At 51.6% G+C, this 19,546-nt stretch overlaps 3 protein-coding genes across 4 annotated transcripts in view; 2 read left to right on the top strand and 1 right to left on the bottom strand.

Annotated features, from left to right (window-relative positions):
- GMPS (guanine monophosphate synthase) overlaps window positions 1–6,286 on the bottom strand; it is a 23,905-nt gene extending 17,619 nt beyond the window's left edge. The window contains exons 1-2 of the mRNA XM_057383419.1: window positions 6,017–6,286; window positions 1,410–1,591 (exon numbers count right to left, since the gene is read on the bottom strand). Of these exons, the coding sequence (XP_057239402.1) occupies window positions 1,410–1,591; window positions 6,017–6,271 (437 nt within the window). The 5' untranslated portion in view covers window positions 6,272–6,286. The remainder of the gene's footprint in view (window positions 1–1,409; window positions 1,592–6,016) is intronic.
- Window positions 6,287–7,284: 998 nt separating this feature from the next.
- SLC33A1 (solute carrier family 33 member 1) lies at window positions 7,285–17,158 on the top strand. Of its 2 annotated transcripts, XM_057383421.1 has the most exons (6): window positions 7,287–8,109; window positions 12,295–12,485; window positions 13,119–13,303; window positions 13,704–13,821; window positions 14,569–14,784; window positions 16,402–17,158. In XM_057383421.1, the coding sequence occupies exons 1-6, from the start codon at window positions 7,386–7,388 to the stop codon at window positions 16,567–16,569; spliced, it is 1,602 nt and encodes a 533-aa protein (XP_057239404.1). In that variant the 5' UTR covers window positions 7,287–7,385; the 3' UTR covers window positions 16,570–17,158. The 2 variants fall into 2 exon arrangements, with proteins under 2 accessions (XP_057239405.1, XP_057239404.1); XM_057383422.1 differs by lacking the exons at window positions 12,295–12,485; window positions 13,704–13,821 and having other exon boundaries at window positions 7,285–8,109.
- Window positions 17,159–19,156: 1,998 nt separating this feature from the next.
- Window positions 19,157–19,546, top strand: part of CUNH3orf33 (chromosome unknown C3orf33 homolog) — a 4,594-nt gene continuing 4,204 nt past the window's right edge. The window contains exons 1-2 of the mRNA XM_057383424.1: window positions 19,157–19,267; window positions 19,378–19,437. Of these exons, the coding sequence (XP_057239407.1) occupies window positions 19,175–19,267; window positions 19,378–19,437 (153 nt within the window). The 5' untranslated portion in view covers window positions 19,157–19,174. The remainder of the gene's footprint in view (window positions 19,268–19,377; window positions 19,438–19,546) is intronic.

Genomic DNA, 19,546 nt, shown 5'->3' with positions numbered 1-19,546 from the left:
TGAAAGCACCAACTCCTTTAACAGTGGTCACTGCACAAAGGCACCCAACCCTGCTGGGTTTGCTGATTGACCAACACTGGACAGAGTTATTGACCAACCTGGGTGACCTGAAACCACCCCCAACCTTGAGAAGTGACCTGGATCAGGAGGGTCTGCCACACTTTAGAGAGCAATTGTTCACAATCAACTCCTCCGGGTCTAATCCCAGGACTCTGAGGAACTTCCAGTTGCTCTGAAGTTCCTCCCAGTACAAACCTGCATAACACTTACACTATTTACTGCTTCACTAATTAGCATTGATTGGAAAAATGCACTTCTGCAGGACTGTCTTATCTGCTGCTGAGCACAATCAAAATCCCATGTGCAMCACATTTCTGGATTTGTACCAAACTGACAAGTAACTACAAATCTTTGGTGATTTATGGACTTCAGGGTACTTAGTCTCCCCACACAGAAGAAACAGCTATCGTAGAAAGCCTGAGAGCACATGAAAAATTAAATAACTGTGAGACCTTTCTCTGCTGCAAACAATGAGTGACAGTGTCAATCGGGATTTTTTTAGCTGCTTCTCTAAGAAAGAGTCTGCCATGATTTTTCACAATATCTTCAGTATCCAGGTTAGTTAGTTAAATTAAAAAAAAAATAGAAAATAATTTTTAGAATCGCACAAAACTTTCGGTTTTGAGTAACAGCTGCCCGTGTTCAACAGGTAAGACAGCAAGAGCATCTGAAGTTTTGCAGATATGTAAAATGCAACCTTCTTGAATGACACTTGGGAATTGAAATTATTGAAATTACTTTCAGGAACAAATGTACAAAAAGRTATTGAGAGACAAATGCACAACATGGATATCTGTGCCCAGGTGTCCCCAGCAGAGCTGAGGTGTTCCTGTGGCCCCGCTTTGACAGGATCACCATGAACACTGCAGTTACAGCTCTGCACAGAGCCTGGCAGCGGGCACAGCTCGCAGGGATGGGCAGCAGGGGCAGGACCATGAACACTGCAGTTACAGCTCTGCACAGAGCCTGGCAGCGGGCACAGCTCGCAGGGATGGGCAGCAGGGGCAGGACCATGAACACTGCAGTTACAGCTCTGCACAGAGCCTGGCAGCGGGCACAGCTCGCAGGGATGGGCAGCAGGGGTAGCAGAGCACAAACACTGCAGTTACAGCTCTGCACAGAGCCTGGCAGCGGGCACAGCTCGCAGGGATGGGCAGCAGGGGCAGGACCATGAACACTGCAGTTACAGCTCTGCACAGAGCCTGGCAGCGGGCACAGCTCACAGGAATGGGCAGCAGGGACAGCCACGGGCAGGACCATGAACACTGCAGTTACAGCTCTGCACAGAGCCTGGCAGCGGGCACAGCTCACAGGGATGGGCAGCAGGGACAGCCACAGGCAGGACATACCGGAATCCCTGCTCCCTGATGGCGAAGGCCGGTGTCTCCAGCGGGAAGATCTCGGACTGCACGAAGAGCTCGCGCACGCGCCGGTCGATGACTTTGCCATACTGGGCACCCGCGTCCAGGATCACCACGGCGCCCTCGTAGTGGTGCTGCCCATCCTTGAGCTCCGCCGCGGCGTTCTCGGGCTGTGAACAGCACCCATTGTGTCAGTGATACCGAGGAACACCGGGCTGGACAATGCCTCTGAGGGCACCCAGGCCAGCYGGACACCCAACGCCACCACCGCGCTCACCACCCCAAGGGCCGCTCCCACGCATTTTCTGAACCCTCTAGAGGATGGTGACACCACCACTGCCCTGGGCAGCCCATTCCAACRCTTTCCTGTGAAGACATTTTCACAAATATCCAGCCCAAACCTCCTTTGGTTTTATACCAGCAGCCCAGTGACTAAGCCAGATTTCTTTAACAGCTAACACGTGCAATGCTTTGCTAATTAGCAATGCTAATTTATGATTAAAATGATGAAGATCAGCCAAGAAACTTCAAAATGAAAAAAAAAAAACCCAACAAACAAACCAAAAAAAACCAACTTGAAGTTTATGAGGAGCAGTAGAGGCACTGGCAAAATTAAGGGGCTGGACACCAGGAGCCACACAGCCATGACATCCCCATCCCCCAAACCAAACAGGGCACAAATTAGGGAAGGAAAATGCTAATGATCTAATGAAGGCAAGCTTCCCATCAGGAAGAGCTCATATGCCCTGTTCACCATCTGCAGCCTCTCCATCCTTTTCCATTTTCCAGTTCCACACAAACCCCAGCACAGCCCATGAGAACTGAGAGCACGAGCCTTCCTCTCAGGCAAAACAGCACAAAATCAAACAAAAAATGTTTTTCCCCATCATGCTGCCTCATATGCTGAACTTCACTTGACATGACCTCCTGGAGAGAATAAAAGGGGGAAATTGAGAACAAATGTTGCTGCTAAATGATTAAAAAAAAACCTAACACATTTTGAATGCAGCATTTGGGCAGACTGCATGTCAGAACAAAGCAGCAGTTCTCTCTGAGCCCCTCACATCTGAACTGCCTGGCCAGCTTTGACTAAATCTGAAAGAGTGCTAAAAAACACAAGGCCAAGTTTCTTCCTTAAAAAAAAACAGTGGAAGGAGGCAGCTATTGGGAGCGTCCTTATCAGAGGAACTCCAAGGAAGAATGAACAACCACACTAAACAGTCGCTGCCTGAAGAATTTACTTCTTTTGGAGTGTTCTTCCCCTCACTTAAAGCTTACATTGTCTCCTCACCAATGCAGTTTGGTGAAGGAAAAGCTGGGAAGCATTTGRCTTGGGCAAACACTGCCTCCAAACATCTTGGAGCCTCATTTCAGGTTCTACTGGTGGCACATTGGAGTGTTCTGCATGTTTAATCCAGGCAGCAGAATCTCCAGTCCAGGACCAGCCTGTGTTCCCATCACTGCTGCTCAGGCATTTCCACTGGGGCAGGAATTCACCCTGGATCARCCACAGGTGATTCTGGAGAGCATCATCCTGCTGGGACACAATCTCCCAAAAAACACACCGGAAACTTCCAAAGTTCACACCAGCTGGAAGAGGTTTTATCTTAATTAAAGAACATAAGTGGGTAAAAAAAAACAGCGCTAAATCCCTCAAAAGCCTAAATCCAGGTTGAAATCACATATTTAATTTTTGTCCTTCAGCTGGCAGCCAAGTTGCCTGATGGGGAGCTGTTACTGACTTTTAGCCCTGGGTTACACAACCAAAAGCRCACATGGTGAAAGAGAGCAGACTYYGGCAGCAAAGGCCCCTTYACCCCCCCAGWYAGAGTCACCAGAACTGACCCCCCCCCTCCCAGTGCATGGCAGGCAATCACTTTTACAGTGATTCTGGGCATTTTCACCTGGCAAATTCTAAATTAGCAGCTCCTGCAAGGTAGACCAATGTCCTTATTCTTTCCTGAGCCCATCTTGGGGAAAACACAATTCCTTGTAGTGTTTCTTCTTTTTTCAAGTCCTTAATTGTTTCAGAGCAGTAGGCTGTGTCATTCAGGGACAGAACTCTGCAGCCCTCTCATACAAAAAGACTAAACAGGAGTTACTATTGGCCTCAGCTGGGCTGGACTGATGGCCAAGCCTTTACACCTGTAGCTAATAAATAARCCTGGTTTTCAGTGCCCTACCCCAAGATGTTTTGGGCAGGTGTGATTAACAGGACATGAGCAACATCTGTGGGGGAGACAKGAGTGTGCAAACAGAAGGGGCTCCAAGTTACATCAGGAGGAGCTTGAAAAACACTGTCAGAGAAGCATAAGCGAGTCTGAATGCTGAACCTGGACCTCCCCCAGAGCCAGGACAGCGATCCAGGCTCCTCTGAATCAACCAGACAAGTAAAACTATAAGGAGGTTCAGGACTAAGAGAGCCCGACATACACTACCATAAATCACAGGCAAAAAGAGGGAAGGAAAAAAGGCAAAAGCCAGCAGAGGATCTGGCTTTCCTTACTTAAAGGCACCGTTCCAAGGCTAGGGGTTTTAAACCCAAATTTAACAAGGGRAATTTCATTTAATGAAATCCAAAAAGGAACAGATGCTGTTCATGTACAGCCAASATGGCAGCTGAGCTCTGCTCACCCCAGGCGTGCCAGGAGAGATTAAGAGGACACCAGACAGCCCAGCTCCTGCAGGGACGGGGCTTACGGAGCCAGCACCTCTTTCTGCTSCCGACTGAGCAGTCTCTAGCAGAAGCTCTTTTTCCCCTCAGTACAGGTGTAACCAGAGTTCTTTGTCTCCTGGTCTATTCTCACAAAAATCTGGAGAAGTTGCAGGTTTTGAGGCCTCCTGTGGAAGCTGCTCTGACACCTGTCCCAGGCAGCCCAGGGACTGGGGAGAGGCATCATGCTGGTGGCCCAAGAGCAAGACTAAAAACAGGAATAAAAACCTGTGCACACCGGGAGAGGAAAGTCTCTATTCAGCKAATTCAAATCACAAGTCACCCTGAAAACCACAGACCTGAGACATGGCACCAGGGTCCCCGGTGCCACCCAGGCCATGGTGGCCGCCCTGGCTGCGCTACCACACCAAGGGGCAGCCTCCTTCCACCACCTCAACTCTGCCAAAGTAACACTGAAGGACAAAAATYTTTCATCACTGCTGCTCCTTTGGTATCAAACCCAAATAATTCCGAGTTCTGTGGGGAGCTGTGGTAGGAGAATGKCACCAGGATTGCACTACCAGCCAGGGACACCACAAATTCTATTCCTCACATACCTGCCTAGTGCTTTAAACTGACTGGGCAGGTTCCTAACAGCCCACTTGTGCACAATCAGGGGATATTTCAGCATTTCACATACCCACATGCTCGCAGGTCGGTCATTAATGCAATTTATAGATCACATTTCCAGACCGGTCCCATTGCAGAGTACTGGGAAGCAGCAGCAGCTCCTCTGTCCGAGCCCTCAGCTTTCACSCACACTAATAACTCAGGACAAGCCTAAAACAGGAGCCTTGATCTCGCACTTTCGAGCCAGCACAGGTTTTACAAGACTTTAATTGTTTCCCTGTGGTATTAAAATTAAGCAGGTCTAAGAACACTCACGCATACTTCCAAGTATAACAGGAAAGCAGCTCCCTCAAACGCAAGCCATCTCCAAGACCGAGACAGGAACCCCCAGCCCATTATCCCAGGGAAATTTTGTAAGGCTCATGCAGGTGTTCGTGGCTGCTGGGACCTGGTTCCTGCACGAACTGCTCCGTCACTCGTGCAGGATAAACCATGAGCTCCACACCCCATCACCAGCACTGGGAGAGAGAACGGGAACCCCCAAGAGCAGGAAAGGWGGCTGTGACCATGGCCGGGGAAAAGCGTGTCTGAAAACTTGTGCAGGGACCAACTGAGCACTCAAAAAAACCTTCAGAGTCATGGCTTCTTGCACACTACATAAAGAGCCGAGAAGAAGGGAGGAGAGGAAGCAGCCCCGGGCGGGAAAGGAGGCTGTGARCACCACCAAAGAAAAGCGGGCTAGAAAACTTCATACAGGGACCAACTATCCGAGCACTCACCCTCCGCCCGAGTCACGTTTTATTGCAAACCAGATAAAAAACCCAGAACAAGGCTTCTACCCTGCTACAGAAGCGAYTCGAAACGGCTTGCAGGGTTTGGCTAAGAAGCTGCATTATCAACAAGAGCTGTGAGTTCCTCAGGCACGGACAGGCGTGTGTCCCGTTCCCGTGGCTGCAGCGGGACCCCGGGAGAAGGGAGCTGTGCCCGCTCTGCTGAACGAACCGAACCCCCGGCCCCGGCTGCGAGCGGGGTCCGTCCCGGCCGGCGGGGACACACCCGGGCAGCCCCCGCGGCACAGGCCGGGCAGGGAGCCGCACAACAGCCCCGCCGGAGCCCTGCCCGGAGAACGCATCAGTGAATGAATTAATCAGCGCCCTGCGAGCAGTCGGGCTGCGGGGCGGCGCGGGCAGTCCCGCTCCCCGCTCCCCACCGCTCCCGGGCCGCGGGGCCCCGCCATGTGCCCGGGCCGGGCGGGCAGGGCCGGGCAGGGCTCCCCGGGCGGCACCCCCGGCCCCGCGGCCGCAGCACTGACCTTGGTGTCCCCGTTGCACAGGGCCATGGGGGCGGCGGGCAGCGCGAAGAAAGGGCCGCTCGGAGCCGCGGCCGCCGCGCCGCGATGAGCTAATGCCGCCCGCGGGAGGAGGAGCCGCCCGGCGCGGCCGCTCCGGCGGAAGGGGCGGAGCAGCGCCGGGTCAGGGCSGTGTGGGATGCGGGGACACGRCGGGGACACGGCGGGGACACGGCCCGCCCGCTCCCGGAGAGCCCCGTGCACGTCCCGGCACACCATGGTGCGGTTTGGGCTCCGGGGGTTGGTTTTGGTTCGTTTGCAGGGTAAAAGCAATCAGAACTTTGCAGTGAGCGGGTTTTTGTGCGTCAGCGTTCTCTGGTGTCATGGGATCACTGCTGGTTTGGGTTGGGATGGATCTTAAATCCCATCCCGTCCGACCCCCTGCCGCGGGCAGGGACACCTTCCATAGATCAGGGTGCTCCAAGCCCCGTCCAAGCTGGCCGTGGACACTGAGCCCGCCGTGCCTGCTCGGTGAATTCCCCAGCGGACACCGGGGGAGGTGACTGCATTCGTGGAACCCTCCTGGAGGGGCCCCGAGGTGGTTTTGATGCCTTTCCCTGAATATCAGTTTAAAGAGAGGGAATGAATGAAGAAAGGGGCGATTGACGGAATTCAGGTTAAGATGAAATCACACACCAGCGTCTGGTTCTGCTATCAGATTCCAGGCCGATATAAATGTATAGGTTTTGTTCCAAATCGGATTTTTTGGTCTTGTTTTTCGGGATGGTGTCATTCTTTTACAGTTCTAYGTACATTGTCATTCAARTAGGGTTATCCCRGAGCACWTGGMACAGGACTGTGTCCAGATAGATCTGGAATATCTCCAGTGAGGAGACWCCACCCCTCTCTGGTCTCTGTTCCAGGGTACACAGGAGAGATCTTCCTCCTGTCCAGGGGGARCTTCCTGRGCATCAGGTCCTGCCCGTTCCTTGGATGCCATTGCTGGGCCCTGCTCGGAGCCCTCCCTGCRCACAGGGACAGSCAGAGCTGAGGGCCCCTCTGGGCTGGGGCTCCTCTGGASGCTGAGCAGCCCCAGCTGTCTCAGCCTTTCCCGGGCAGGGAGATGCCCCAGGGATCCCGGTCCGCATTCGAACGCCGATCCCGGTTCCCGGTGCCGCTGTCCCCGCCCGTCAATCAGGGTCAGGGAGCGTGGCTATTCGTGACTTCACTCACAGTGTGCCAATGAGGCGCGGCCACGCCTGGAGCTCTCGGGGCGGGGCGGTTCCCTCAGCGCGGCGGCGCCGGGGCCGCTCCGGGCCGTTCCCGCCCGCTCCGGGGCCGCTCCCGGGCCGTTCCCGCCCGCTCCGGGGCCGCTCCCGGGCCGCTCCCGGACATGGCGCCCGCCATCGCCTCTGAGGAGGGCGGCCGGCAGCGCCGGGCCGGCACCCGCCAGCACAGCCTGGACCTGGCGTGCGAGCCGCCCCCCGACGGGCTGCCCGGGGACACCGAGGCGCTGCTGCCGGCGCCGGCGCGGGCGCGGGGGTACCGCGCGGAGCTGGGCAGCATCCTGCTGCTGCTGGTGCTGTACGTGCTGCAGGGCATCCCGCTGGGGCTGGCGGGCAGCGTGCCGCTCATCCTGCAGAGCAAGAACGCCAGCTACACCGACCAGGCCTTCTTCAGCTTCGTGTTCTGGCCCTTCAGCCTGAAGCTGCTGTGGGCGCCCTTGGTGGACGCCGTGTACCTGCGGGGCTTCGGCCGCCGCAAGTCGTGGCTGGTGCCCACGCAGTACGTGCTGGGGCTCTTCATGATCTACATGTCCACGCAGGTGGACGCGCTGCTGGGGGACGGCCACGGCCGCGGCCCCGACGTGGCGGCCCTCACCGTCACCTTCTTCCTCTTCGAGTTCCTGGCGGCCACGCAGGACATCGCGGTGGACGGCTGGGCGCTCACCATGCTGTCCCGGGAGAACGTGGGCTACGCCTCCACCTGCAACTCCGTGGGGCAGACGGCCGGCTATTTCCTGGGAAACGTCCTGTTCCTGGCCCTCGAGTCCGCCTCCTTCTGCAACAAGTACCTGCGGTTCGAGCCACAGCCCCGGGGCATCGTCACCCTCTCAGGTATGTCCGGGGCACCGCAGTCTGGCTCTGCGGGGATAGAGCCGTGGAATGCATCGGTTTGGAAGGGACCTGAAAGATTCCCTGTGCAGGGACACCTTCCATTGACCAGGGTGCTCCAGCCCCAATGTCCAGCCTGGCCTTGGGCACTGCCAGGGATCCAGGGGCAGCCACAGCTKCTCTGGGCACCCTGTGCCAGGGCCTGCCCACCCTCACAGGAAGGAATTTCTTCCTAATAATAGTGGTTATGTCTTCTTCAGGATGGTTCTTCCCTGACCCTGGATCCCTCTGTTTGACGCTGGGAACCAAACAGGTTTGGTTTGTCCCTTGCCCTGTGGGAAAGCACAGCCTGCTTGGAGGCTGGCAGAGCCCATTGTGCRTGCACTGGACTTCAGATTTCTCTGGGTTTAAGTGTGTGAGAAACCTGCCTTGTCATTATCTTGGCTGACCTAAGCACTTTGGAGGAWTTTTTTTTTCCTCCTGGTTTAATGGCCAATGGACTAGTTTACTCTTTAAAGAAAGCAAGCCAGAATCTCCTTCTGGGAGRAAGAAAAGGGGRAAAAAAAAAAAGATCTTCCAATAGGACATTTTTCACAGAAGTAGAAGTGAAAATGTTCAGGGTTGAGCATGTGGTCAGTTTCTGAAAGAAGGCCTTATTTTAGTAAATTAAGGGGGATTTGATTTTTCTCTTTAATGAATTAAGTGAAGTGTGGTAATCCAAGCATAACCAGCTGTTAGTCTAGGGATGGTTCTATTTGCTGGCGTTTGGGTTGTTTGGGATGTTTCTCAAGAGGATATTCTGTGGTAATTGATGTTAGGGGTGTTACCCAGGAGATGCTTCAAGTGAAGTGCACCAGGCTTGGTTGCAAGTTTGAGGGTGCACAGGGTATCTGGCACTTCTGGCTGCAGTGTCAGGGTGACCCTGGCGGTGSAGAGCAGATCCTCATGGTTTCAGTCTTCCCTGGTTAATTCTCCCTCTCACACTGACTGCCTTGCTGTGCCATCTCAGGGATCAGGTATGCCAGAACAGGCTGGAATTRTTGTGGAAAGGGTAGTTTTGCTTTCTGTCCTGCCCTTCCTCAGGGGTAACCCGGGACAGCAGTTTCCAAGATTGCTATGCTTGCCTTGTCTGTACAGCTATTACCACTGCTAACTAGTCCTCTTCTTTCCTCCCTGCTGCCAGCCTCGTGCCTGGTCTGTGTCAAGGGGCACAGAGAGGTCCTCCAAGTATCCCAGCAGGTTCCTGGCTTTCCCTGGTGCTGTGCAGCTCCTGGGCTGGCRTGTCCCTTCCCTCTCACTGCAGTGCACACTGACGTCTTTGCTGCTGATGCAACTTGCAGGACTGGTGTTCAGAGAGCTTGGCTTGGCTGTACTTCCCTCCCTGCCCAGAGTTTTGGTTCTTGGGGTTTTTTTCCTCTCTGCGCTGTTTGTGTAAATGGGTTTGTTACTATTACAAAAATGTTGTTTTAAAAAAAAATAGTATTCCAAACCTAAACAGCACCAATGGCAACTTCTTCATCTGCCCTGGAGTACTGATGSGAGTGGAGTAAGAACAGCAAATAACTGACTGTGTAGTTGCAGGATATGGTTTTTCAGGTGGTAAAACTGTAAGAAAATTCTGGTTCCTGGTTCATGTGACTATGGCACAGTTTGGTATTTCCCTGGAGCAGCTGAGAGCAGCAGCAGTAACCAGCTCACCAAGGAGCACGGGGGCTCACTGGTCCTTGCCCTGGCTCTAATGGACTCGTGATGAGCAGGTTTGGGCAGGTAAAGCAGCAGAAAACTTCCGTGCTGGAAAAGGTGAATGTTTTCTGCCAGCACAGATATCTGAGTAGTTCTGTCATAGGCTGAGCCCAGTGCCAAGGAAAGAACAAGTCAACACTCCATGATCCAGAGGGACAGCACCCGAGGGCGCAGCTGGGGCTGTGTCAGGRAGGTTTAGGTGGATCTCAAGGAAAGGTTCTTCCCCCAGAGGGTGCTGGGCCACTGCTCAGGCTTCYCAGGGAATGGGCATGGGCTGAGGCTGCCAGAGCTCCAGGAGTGTTTGGACAACAMCCTCAGGCACAGGGAWWSTCCTGTGCAGGGCCAGGAGTTGGGGTGATCCTTGTGGGTCCCTCCCAACTCAAGATATTCTGTGATCCCAAGTCAGCTCTGAGTTGTTAGAAGCAGCAGCATTGGTTGTTCCCATTAACTTCAGGAAATAATATGGACAAATGTAAACCCATCATTGGATTCATTAAGCCAAATGCTGTGTTGGGATGTTTCAGTCTGGACTGCCAGAGAAGGAAATGGCAAATGCCCTTCTGTGGGCTGATTGTCCTGGCACCTCCAGGAGTTTATTTAGCACTTGCTGTTCAGGTGACTTTTGTTTTTTTAAAAGCAGGRGAAGTTCCCTGGCTGGGTTTGTGATTCCTGCCTGGTTTGCCTTTTCCAGCCTGAAGCAGGAGAGAGAAGTGAGCACAGGACAAAGGTGCCCCTTGAAGGTGCCCACATACCTGTGCCAGGGACTGTGGAGCACCCCTTCTCCTGGGAGGGGATCCWGTGTACCTGTACAGTTAGAGCTGGTGGGACCTGTACCACCTGGGGACCACCTTCAYGGATGTTTTCCAGCCTGATCCATCCCTGACCTAGTTCAAAAACTTGTTTTGCCCCATCTCRGTGGTTTATTTTGTTAACAACAATGACAAAATAGGGATGGGAAAGGCAGCAGTGGTGAGACCTGAAAGTTTGTGYTTGAAATTCCTTGTGTAAACTATAATTGCAAAGTTCTTTTACTTGTATCCTGTTAGTGTGAGTTCACTGTGTTTGAAAGGAAATGTACCTTATTTTTGTGTAAATTGCCTACAGCGTCAAAAGCCCAAATTTTTCTTATCTACTATATATATATGGTGCTTTTTTTTTTTTCTTGCCTTGCTTTGTTGCTGATGCAGCCCCTGCAGTGCTGTGCTGCAGCTGACAGGGCTGGCCTGATCAGGAGCACTCATGTGATGATGCTCAGAGCTATTTCTATCCCCATCCTTGCACTGTGTTTCTCTCACTGCAGTGATATTGCTCAGGGTTATTAGAGAACTGCTCCTCTGTGTCCTTTGTAGCCAGCAGCTGTGATTAGTGACACTCCCAGAAAATACATCTTTCCTTGAAAATGTCCGTTTAGGGCACTTTTTCTGAGAGTGATCTGTGTATTGGTTATGAGGTCATGTTTATTTTAGGAAAGGGCAAAGAAATTGAAGAGGTTTTTTTGCTTGAAGAGGTTTTTTTGTTACCCTGAGAATGGCAGGATACACTTAGAGCAATCCTTGCACATTTTCTGCCGTGCTTGCTGAGCCTGTTCTCCTCCTGTGCATGAGAAGCAGGCAGTCATTGACCGAACCTTTGCACTGTCTCTGCCCTTTCACCAGCCCTCACTGCTTCCTTTCAAGTCTCCTGGAGGCTGCTGGGGTTGCTCGTGACCAGAAAGATTAAAAGCTGCTTCTGTCCTACCCTGTGCACATGGCTGAGGTCTTCCCTGCCTCTGCCATAGAGGCAGAGAATAGGATTATCTCAAATTRACCATTGACTACATCAAAAAGCACTGGCTTGGTGTGGTTTTACCATGGCTGCACTCACACCCACAATTTAGCAGATACTGATCTGCTTAAAACAGAGGACTTGAGCACTGGCAAGTCTCTACTTCAGCCAGACATACCTGAGGACTCCCTACAGCTCTGTATAAACCTTCCTCAGGCCACCTTCACACTCCTAAATCCCTGTTTCCTGCAGATGGGAGGTGGATGTTAGATGGGGACGTAGAGCTGAGCACAGAGTGGTCCCACAAAGGCAGCTGGGGAGGAATTCCTCCTTGAAGGTTTTTCCCTATCCTCTGTTACATGTGGTTTTTCCTCCTTTATCAGCCGTTAGTGGTTGTGTGTGTCAACACACTCATTTTTGTTTCTGTTTCTCCTCCACCACTGYGGTAATATCCCACCAAACAGCAGGGAGGTGACCTGGTTTCCTGCTCCTCTGCCTCAGCTCCAGCAAACACCTTACAGAGGAGGGAAGAGCTGTGTCACTCACTGTGTGCAGCTCTGTGCTTGTGGTTTGCTTTTGCTGCTTGTTCTTATTCCATTTTGATTATTAGGTTTATATTTTACAACTGTCAATAATGGCTGCTACAAAGAAGTTTATATTTTATTTTATTTTCCCCTCCAGATTTCCTGTTCTTTTGGGGTGCTGTGTTTTTAGTTACCACTACATTGGTTGCCTTTCTGAAGAAGGAAAACCAGGAGCTGATACCAGCAAAGGAAGAAACAAAAGGCATCACTGACACATACAGGCTGCTATTCTCAATAATCAAGATGCCAGCAGTTCTTACTTTCTGTCTCTTGATCCTCACATCAAAAGTAAGTAAATACACTTGAGAACTGTTAAATGCTGGCATCAGAGTCTGGAAAGTTGCTGAGTCCCTGGGATGTAACTTATTTCTTAGTTTTGCTATTGGCTGTCATCGCAGTTGTGTATCTTCACATGAAATTTAAACAAAACAGCTGATCTCATTGTGCTGAGCAGGGTTGTGCAGAAAAGCTTTGTTTGAGCTTTTATATTTAACACRAGCTTTGAAGAGAAGTTTTTGGCAGTGTGGTATCCAAGTGCATTTTTAGACAGGCTGCGTAGCCTGCAGTTAAAAGGCCAGAAAATGTTTCTTTTTAACTCCAGTCAGAGTTTTTAACTGTCAGAATGCCCAGCTCTGCCCAGTCTGGGTTTCCATGGCTCTTTGTTGGACATCATGGATGCCAACAGCAGATAAGGCACAGGAATGCATGGCAGTGCTGTGTAATGTTCTTGGGATACTTCTGGTGCTGATGACAATAAGAGTGTGCAAGTGCAGAACATGTAGAACTAACTTGGAAATCAAATCAAAGGCAGAAGTGGCCTGTCCTCTACCCCATTTCTCAATTTACTTATTAGTAAGTGCATTGAATTTCTAGCTCAACTCCCTGCTCTCCTCAGCTCATTTTGTCTCGTTGACATTGCAGGTTGGGTTTTCAGCAGCAGATGCTGTAACAGGACTCAAGCTGGTGGAAGAGGGGATCCCCAAAGAGCACCTGGCTCTGCTGGCAGTTCCAATGGTTCCTTTGCAGATCATCTTGCCTCTGGTTATCAGCAAATACACAGCGGGCCCCCAGCCCCTGAACACCTTCTACAAAGCAATGCCTTACAGGTAACACCTCATTGTAGGGAAACACAGTAATTTGTGTGCTCAATTTGTGTGTTCAGATCACATGTAGGGTCTCCTGTGTAACTCTCTGACTTCCAGGTCCAAAGAAGTGTGTCAGGATCCTCACAGTGAGTTGAACTGTCCAATTCATTCAGTGTCACGTGTGAAAGCAGAGCATGAGGTGTTTGTGAGGTGCATGTACAGCAGCATTAGAGCAGTGCTCTCCTGCTCCTACTTAACAATGCTTGTCAAACATTTAATAYCTAATTCTGAGATAGAAATAGTTGAAACTATTCAAATCTAAACTATTTTGATGTACTCTATAAATGTTGAGTAATTGCTTTGTGTCRAACACATGGAAAGAATTACCTGGAATTACAAATCCTCTTTCTYGTCCCTCCAGATTACTGCTTGGCCTGGAATTTGCTTTTCTGGTGTGGTGGGCTCCTAAAGTAAAGCAYGAAGGAGGATTTCCTGTCTACTACTACGCTGTGGTGGTGCTGAGTTATGCTCTACACCAGGTAGCACTCACTCTGTGGGGAGGGGAAATGCTGTTTTCTGCCTTGTCCTGGGTCACTGGAATCCCTCTGAGCCTGATCTGTGCTGTGTGGCTGCTGTTGATTCCAAACACTCTTGCCAGTGTTGTTTCTCCCTATTCCCTGTGCTCCATTGGACATCATCTGTGGAGCTACTACAGGTCTGGTGTAATTCCCCAGATTCCTTTTTCCCCAGACCTAGAAGCTCAAGAGCACAGAGGAGCTGGAGAAATCCCAGAGCTGTGTCTGAGCTTGATAGGCACRGTGCTGAATGTGCTGGTTGTGCAGATCCATAAAGTTATGTGATCCTGGTCCTAGCAAAAAAACTTGATTGTTGGAGTAGCATCATAATGGATCTGATCCAAAGACTTGGAAAACTAACACCTGAAACAGCGTGGTCTTTGGATCAGAGCTGAAATGTATGCRGTGCCTTGAGAGGTGCTTTTAAATGCAGAAGTGCTGTGTTGAGGTGCTATTTTAGCTGGCTGATTGTATTTCAGTTGGATAACCCCWGTCATGCTGGTGCAGGTGAGGCTGGGTCTGTTGCAGCCTGACTTGCACAAATGGCGAGGCCGCTCCCTGTGCTAACACAGGGCCAGGCTGCAGGAGGAACTGCTGCTCTTGGGCTGATGTTCAGCCAGTGCTGCTGAGTTCAGGGGATCTCTCAGCAGGGTTTCCATGCTGGGGCTTTCAGTGTCACTGCACGTGGGGACACTGTGTTTGTCTCCTCAGATCACCCTGTACAGCATGTACGTGGCCATCATGGCCTTCAACGCCAAGGTCAGCGACCCGCTCATCGGGGGCACCTACATGACCCTGCTCAACACCGTGTCCAACCTGGGGGGGAACTGGCCCTCCACGGTGGCCCTGTGGCTAGTGGACCCCCTGACAGTGAAGGAGTGTGCCGGGGCCCAGGGCCACACCTGTGCCACTGCAGCGGCCACTGAGGTGAGTCTGGGGGCTGGGGGGGTCTCTGCTCAATGTCAGTTAAATTGTTGTGGTATTTTTTTGCCTTTGACAACCTTCACAACACACAGCTTGTGTTTAAAAATTCCCCATGCTTGAGCTCATTTTCCTGTCTGATAAAATCCAGTCTGTTACCACCTCTACACCCTGAATAACCCACATCTTAGCAAAGGTTTGCAGCTCAGGGTGTTTGGCCCTTTCCTCCTGTGCTGGGATGAGAAGCTGGGGTAGGAGCACCAGGCTGGTGCCACATGCTGTGCAGCGTGAGGAGGTTTTTGAGTTGTGCCATCAGGGGCTCTGTCCTTGGCAGGGCCCTCCATTTTTGTGGTAGGTTTTTGTTCCTCCTGCCTCCCTGGAGGTTTCTTATCTGCCTGCCTTGATACCTTCTTCAAGATGCTGCTCTGCTTTCTGACTTTGGTGTCCACTTTCCCCATGAAATCAAATGGGACTGGCTGCCTGCCAGTTCTGGGAGCCCTGGGAAGAGAACAAAGAACTTGCTGTATACAGACCAAACAGCAGGACACAAAACTGCTGGGAAAGCAACCTTTCAAATTCACTTCCTCACAGCAAATGAGACATTTGACATGGTTGAAGAGTGGAAATGTTTGGGGGYTTTCTTCTGTGCTCATGGCTGAGATTTATTTCACTCGTAAATGCTGGGACACTCTAGGATGTGGAGGATCTCTAGGTGAACAAAGTGTGCTGGAGTCCAGCATGACWTGTCTGAACTGGACTTGCAGTTTTTGCTTCTGCAGCAGGCACTTTTTCACCTTCTCAYTCATTATCTTGTCACTAATTAGATTCCCTATGCCTGAGCCTCTGCTGGACTTGAGTCCTTCCTCCTTCACCTCACTCCTCTGAACTTTTCTCACATCCTCCCAGTTGGTAACATTCCACCACCACCACCACTCCCTTCTAATTCCTAATCTGAACTTGACATGTCTCAGAATAATGAAAACGCTGGCAGAGCCTCAGCTCAGAGGATTGATTAATCCTGGGATTAGAGCAGTGTTGAAAGCCAAACAATGGCAGAAACAATCCTGTGCTGTGTGCTCACCCTTTGAATGCTGAGGGTTTGTCTTCCAGTTCAGAACCATCGTGGGCATGTTTCTCCTGACACAGAATCACAGAACCATTGAATGATTTGGTTTGGAAGGGACTTTTAACACCTCTCTAGTGCCACCCCCTGCCRTKTGCAGGGACACCTTCCACTATCCCAGGCTGCTCCAAGCCCTGCCCAGCCTGGCCTTGGACACTGCCAGGGATGAGGGGTTCACAGTATGGATGGCAAGGGAAAAAATCTCATCTTTGTCCAGGAGATTGGGAACAGTGGCTGCACCTCCAGTCCAGCACAGACAGCAGGGCAGTTTCTGTGCTCTGGAGTTTTCCCCTTGAGCCAATGTGCTCCATTTCCCAAAAGTTCACAACAGGTTTGTTACTTTCCATAATGCTGCTGAAGTCAAAAGCCTCTCTGACCAGCTGCATAGGAAACAACAAAGAGTAAACTGTATTTAGTCATAACCAAGAGCAAGGAGACCCCAGCAGCTCCTGAGTGCTGTCTGAAAGTKCCCAGTGCCTGAACGTGTGCTCCTGTTTCAGCTGTGCACAGAAGCTGGGGGCTCCTGTGTCACCACCCTGGACGGTTACTACGTGGAGTCCGTCATCTGCGTCATCCTGGGCTTTGCCTGGTGGTTCTTCCTGGGACCAAAATTCAAAAAGCTGCAGGACGAAGGACAGTCTTCGTGGAAGTGCAAGAGGAGCAATTGATGCACTTAGGTGTTGGATGGACCAGCAAGGTGGTTTTAGTTTTATTACAGACATATCCCCTAATCAGCACCCAGGAATCTCYGTGTTTCTGTGCCACGCCTGGGAGATCCCTGTGGCCGAGGCAGGGGCTGTGTGTGGCAGCACTGCCCTCCCCAAAGCACAGGATCAGTTCAGAAAGGAATKGTTAGAGCAGCCCCTCAGTGCTCCATGCTTATCCCTGACTCCAGAGCTGTGATTCCATAGGGCACCTCTGGGAAAGCTGCTCATGCTGTGGCTCTGGAGCAGCAGCATTGCCAGCTGAGTGCAAGCTTTTATTTCCGCACAGAAAGAATCTGACAGGGCAGCTGACCTGGGAAGGATGCCTGAGGCATTCTGACTTGGAAGGTTAAGCATGATACTGGAGAATTCCTGGTGGGAAGATCAGTGTGAGATGTCTGTGGGCTTTGCTTCTTCTCACTTTCTGAACTGTAACCACGCTTCAAAGGATGAAACATTCTGGAGATTCTTTTAAATGTATTTTCTGGCTTTTATAAGCTTTAAAGATTTATAAGAAAATATTTTTATAAACAAATTACATTTGTTTAATTTATTTCCGCTGTTTCAAGGCAGTTTGATTTATGTTCAAGGTACTTTCTTGACGGCAAAATGCTGTAAGGTAGGACTGGAGTAACGCACAATCCTCTGAGCCTTGAGTCCTGCAGCTGGAACTGGAGGTGCTTCCCAAGGGAGGGCATGTGGGCCTTTGGAAGGGGGTGAGTTGATAGAGGAAAACCAATCCAGTGGTTTTCCAAACTGTGTTACTAAAGTTTGAATATTCATTCTCAAAAGCAGTGGGGACGGGGTGACTTCTCCCAGTTGGGGGTAAGAAGAGTGAGTTGGTGATGACAAAGTTGCCAAATTCCCGGTGAGCTGGTACAGAACTCACCCTCACACGAACCAAAGGGGTGCAGTCCTGTGGCAGAGCTGCTTCTGAATTTGCTGCTGGTGCCACGTGGTGGAAGCATTCCCGCTGGATTTCTCCCACTGAGTTCCYTCCTGAGTGCCTTAGGGACCCACAGGTGCTGGAGAGGCACTCGGACCCCGTTGGGTGTACGTGGAACATCGCTGTTAAAAAGGAAAACTATTAAACATCCCTTGGGTTTCTCTGCCAGTCTGTGTTTCTTCTCAATATTTGTAGGATTGGGCTGGGAGAGGGGTTGGGATCTTTTGTCACTTTGTTTTGGGGGAAAAGTGACCAATGCCACCTTTGGAGTGACTGGAGGGGCGGGTGGGTGTGCRAAGGGTCTCCTTGGTGTCAGGAGTAGGGAGGGGTCTGGAAGAGGACACTGACCCTGTGCTTCCCTGGACATTGCCTCTGCTCCTCTGTCCATCTCCTCGAGGGACACACTTCTCACAGTTTGTTTCAGGCACAGCAAAATCAGCCCTGCTCCATGAAGTCACGGTCGGTTTTACTGCCTGAGCTGAAAGTCTTCCAATTTCCCCTCTGCATGAGCACAAAATCAACACAAAAATGTATCAGCTTTATTGCTGCACCTTYCAATCCCTGTCCCACCAGCTCCACTGTGTTAACTCTGGATGAGGCACTTCAGTTCTGTATCCTCACTGCAACCATGGGACACTCACTTAATTGCATCTTGTCCATAGCTAGAGGGGTTGTTTCAACTTTTCTGATGTYGAGGAAGAACTTCCAGTGCAGAAGCTGGGAATTGAAATGTACAGATGTATAACAGTTGGCTTTCACTTTGCAATTTTGCTTCACTATTTCTGAAGATGTCAGTGAAACTTGTTACTAAAAAGATGGGTTGAGGATTGCTTATGAATAATTAAATTACCTCAACATCAAAATTACACATAAGCTCCAAATCAATAGGAATAGATATGAAATGTGAYCTAAAATAAATATTTACTTTTTCCAAACTGGTGAAACAAATGCTGGATTAGTGCTTTTAATCTATGTAGCTATTTTGGAAATTGGAAATGTTACTGCTGTGCCAGCCCGTTAGCAGGCTGCTGAAGAGAASCAATAAAATTTTGATCTTGCTACTTTTTTTTTCTACCAATGCTGTTTTAAAGTTATTTTTTTTTAAATATTTGAATTAATGCACATCTTAATTATTTAACAAAAAAAAAAAAGCAAACCCAAACCGCCAAAAAGCCCCAAAACACCAAGAACACACCAAATTTAAAAGGACTAGAAGGAAGGAGCATCTGCATGGTCAGAGGAGGCGTGGTACAGGTTTGAGGAGTTCAAAGCCCAAGTTCAGCCTGGAGAAGGCTCCAGGGAGGCCTCAGAGCCCCTTCCCGGGCCTAAAGCCCCTGAAGGGGCTTCAGGAGAGCTGGAGAAGGACTGGGGACAGGGGATGGAGGGACAGGACACAGGGAATGGGGTCACACTGCCAGAGGGCAGGGATGGATGGGATATTGGGCAGGAATTGTTCCCTGGGAGGGTGGTGAGCCCTGGCACAGGGTGCGCAGAGCAGCTGTGGCTGTCCCCGGATCCCTGGCAGTGTCGCGGGCGGGGCTGCTCGGGGCAGCGGCGCTGCCAGGGCAGGGGTGGCACCGGGCGATGTTTCCGCGCTCCCGCGGGGGCGCTCGGGACGCGGCGATGCCGGAGCGGGGCGGCGGCGGCTCCGAGCGAGCGGCGCTGGCCCTGGCCCGGCTCTCCGAATGGGCGGACGCGCACCTGGGGCTGCTGCGGGTACCGGGGCTGGGGCGGGAGCGGGGCTGGGGCGGGTACCGGGGCTGCTGCGGGGACCGGGGGCCCGCTGAGCTGGGCTGGGCCCGGCTGAGCCCCGTTCTCCTCTGCAGGGCCTGATCGCCGGCGCGGCCGTGGCCGGGGTGCTGCTGCTGGCGCGGAGCCTCCGTGTGGTGAGTGCGGGGCCGGGCCGGGGGCGCGGGGGAGCCTGAAGGAGCCCGGCACGGCCTCTCGGGGTGCGGGGGTGCCCGGCACGGCCGATCGGGACCCGGGAGAGCCCCT

This window comes from Malurus melanocephalus, unplaced genomic scaffold (assembly GCF_030028575.1).
Source record: "Malurus melanocephalus ecotype Western Australia unplaced genomic scaffold, MMel_1.1 scaffold_631, whole genome shotgun sequence".
Taxonomy (NCBI): Eukaryota; Metazoa; Chordata; class Aves; order Passeriformes; family Maluridae; genus Malurus; species Malurus melanocephalus.
This window is presented reverse-complemented; position numbering and strand designations above follow the sequence as displayed.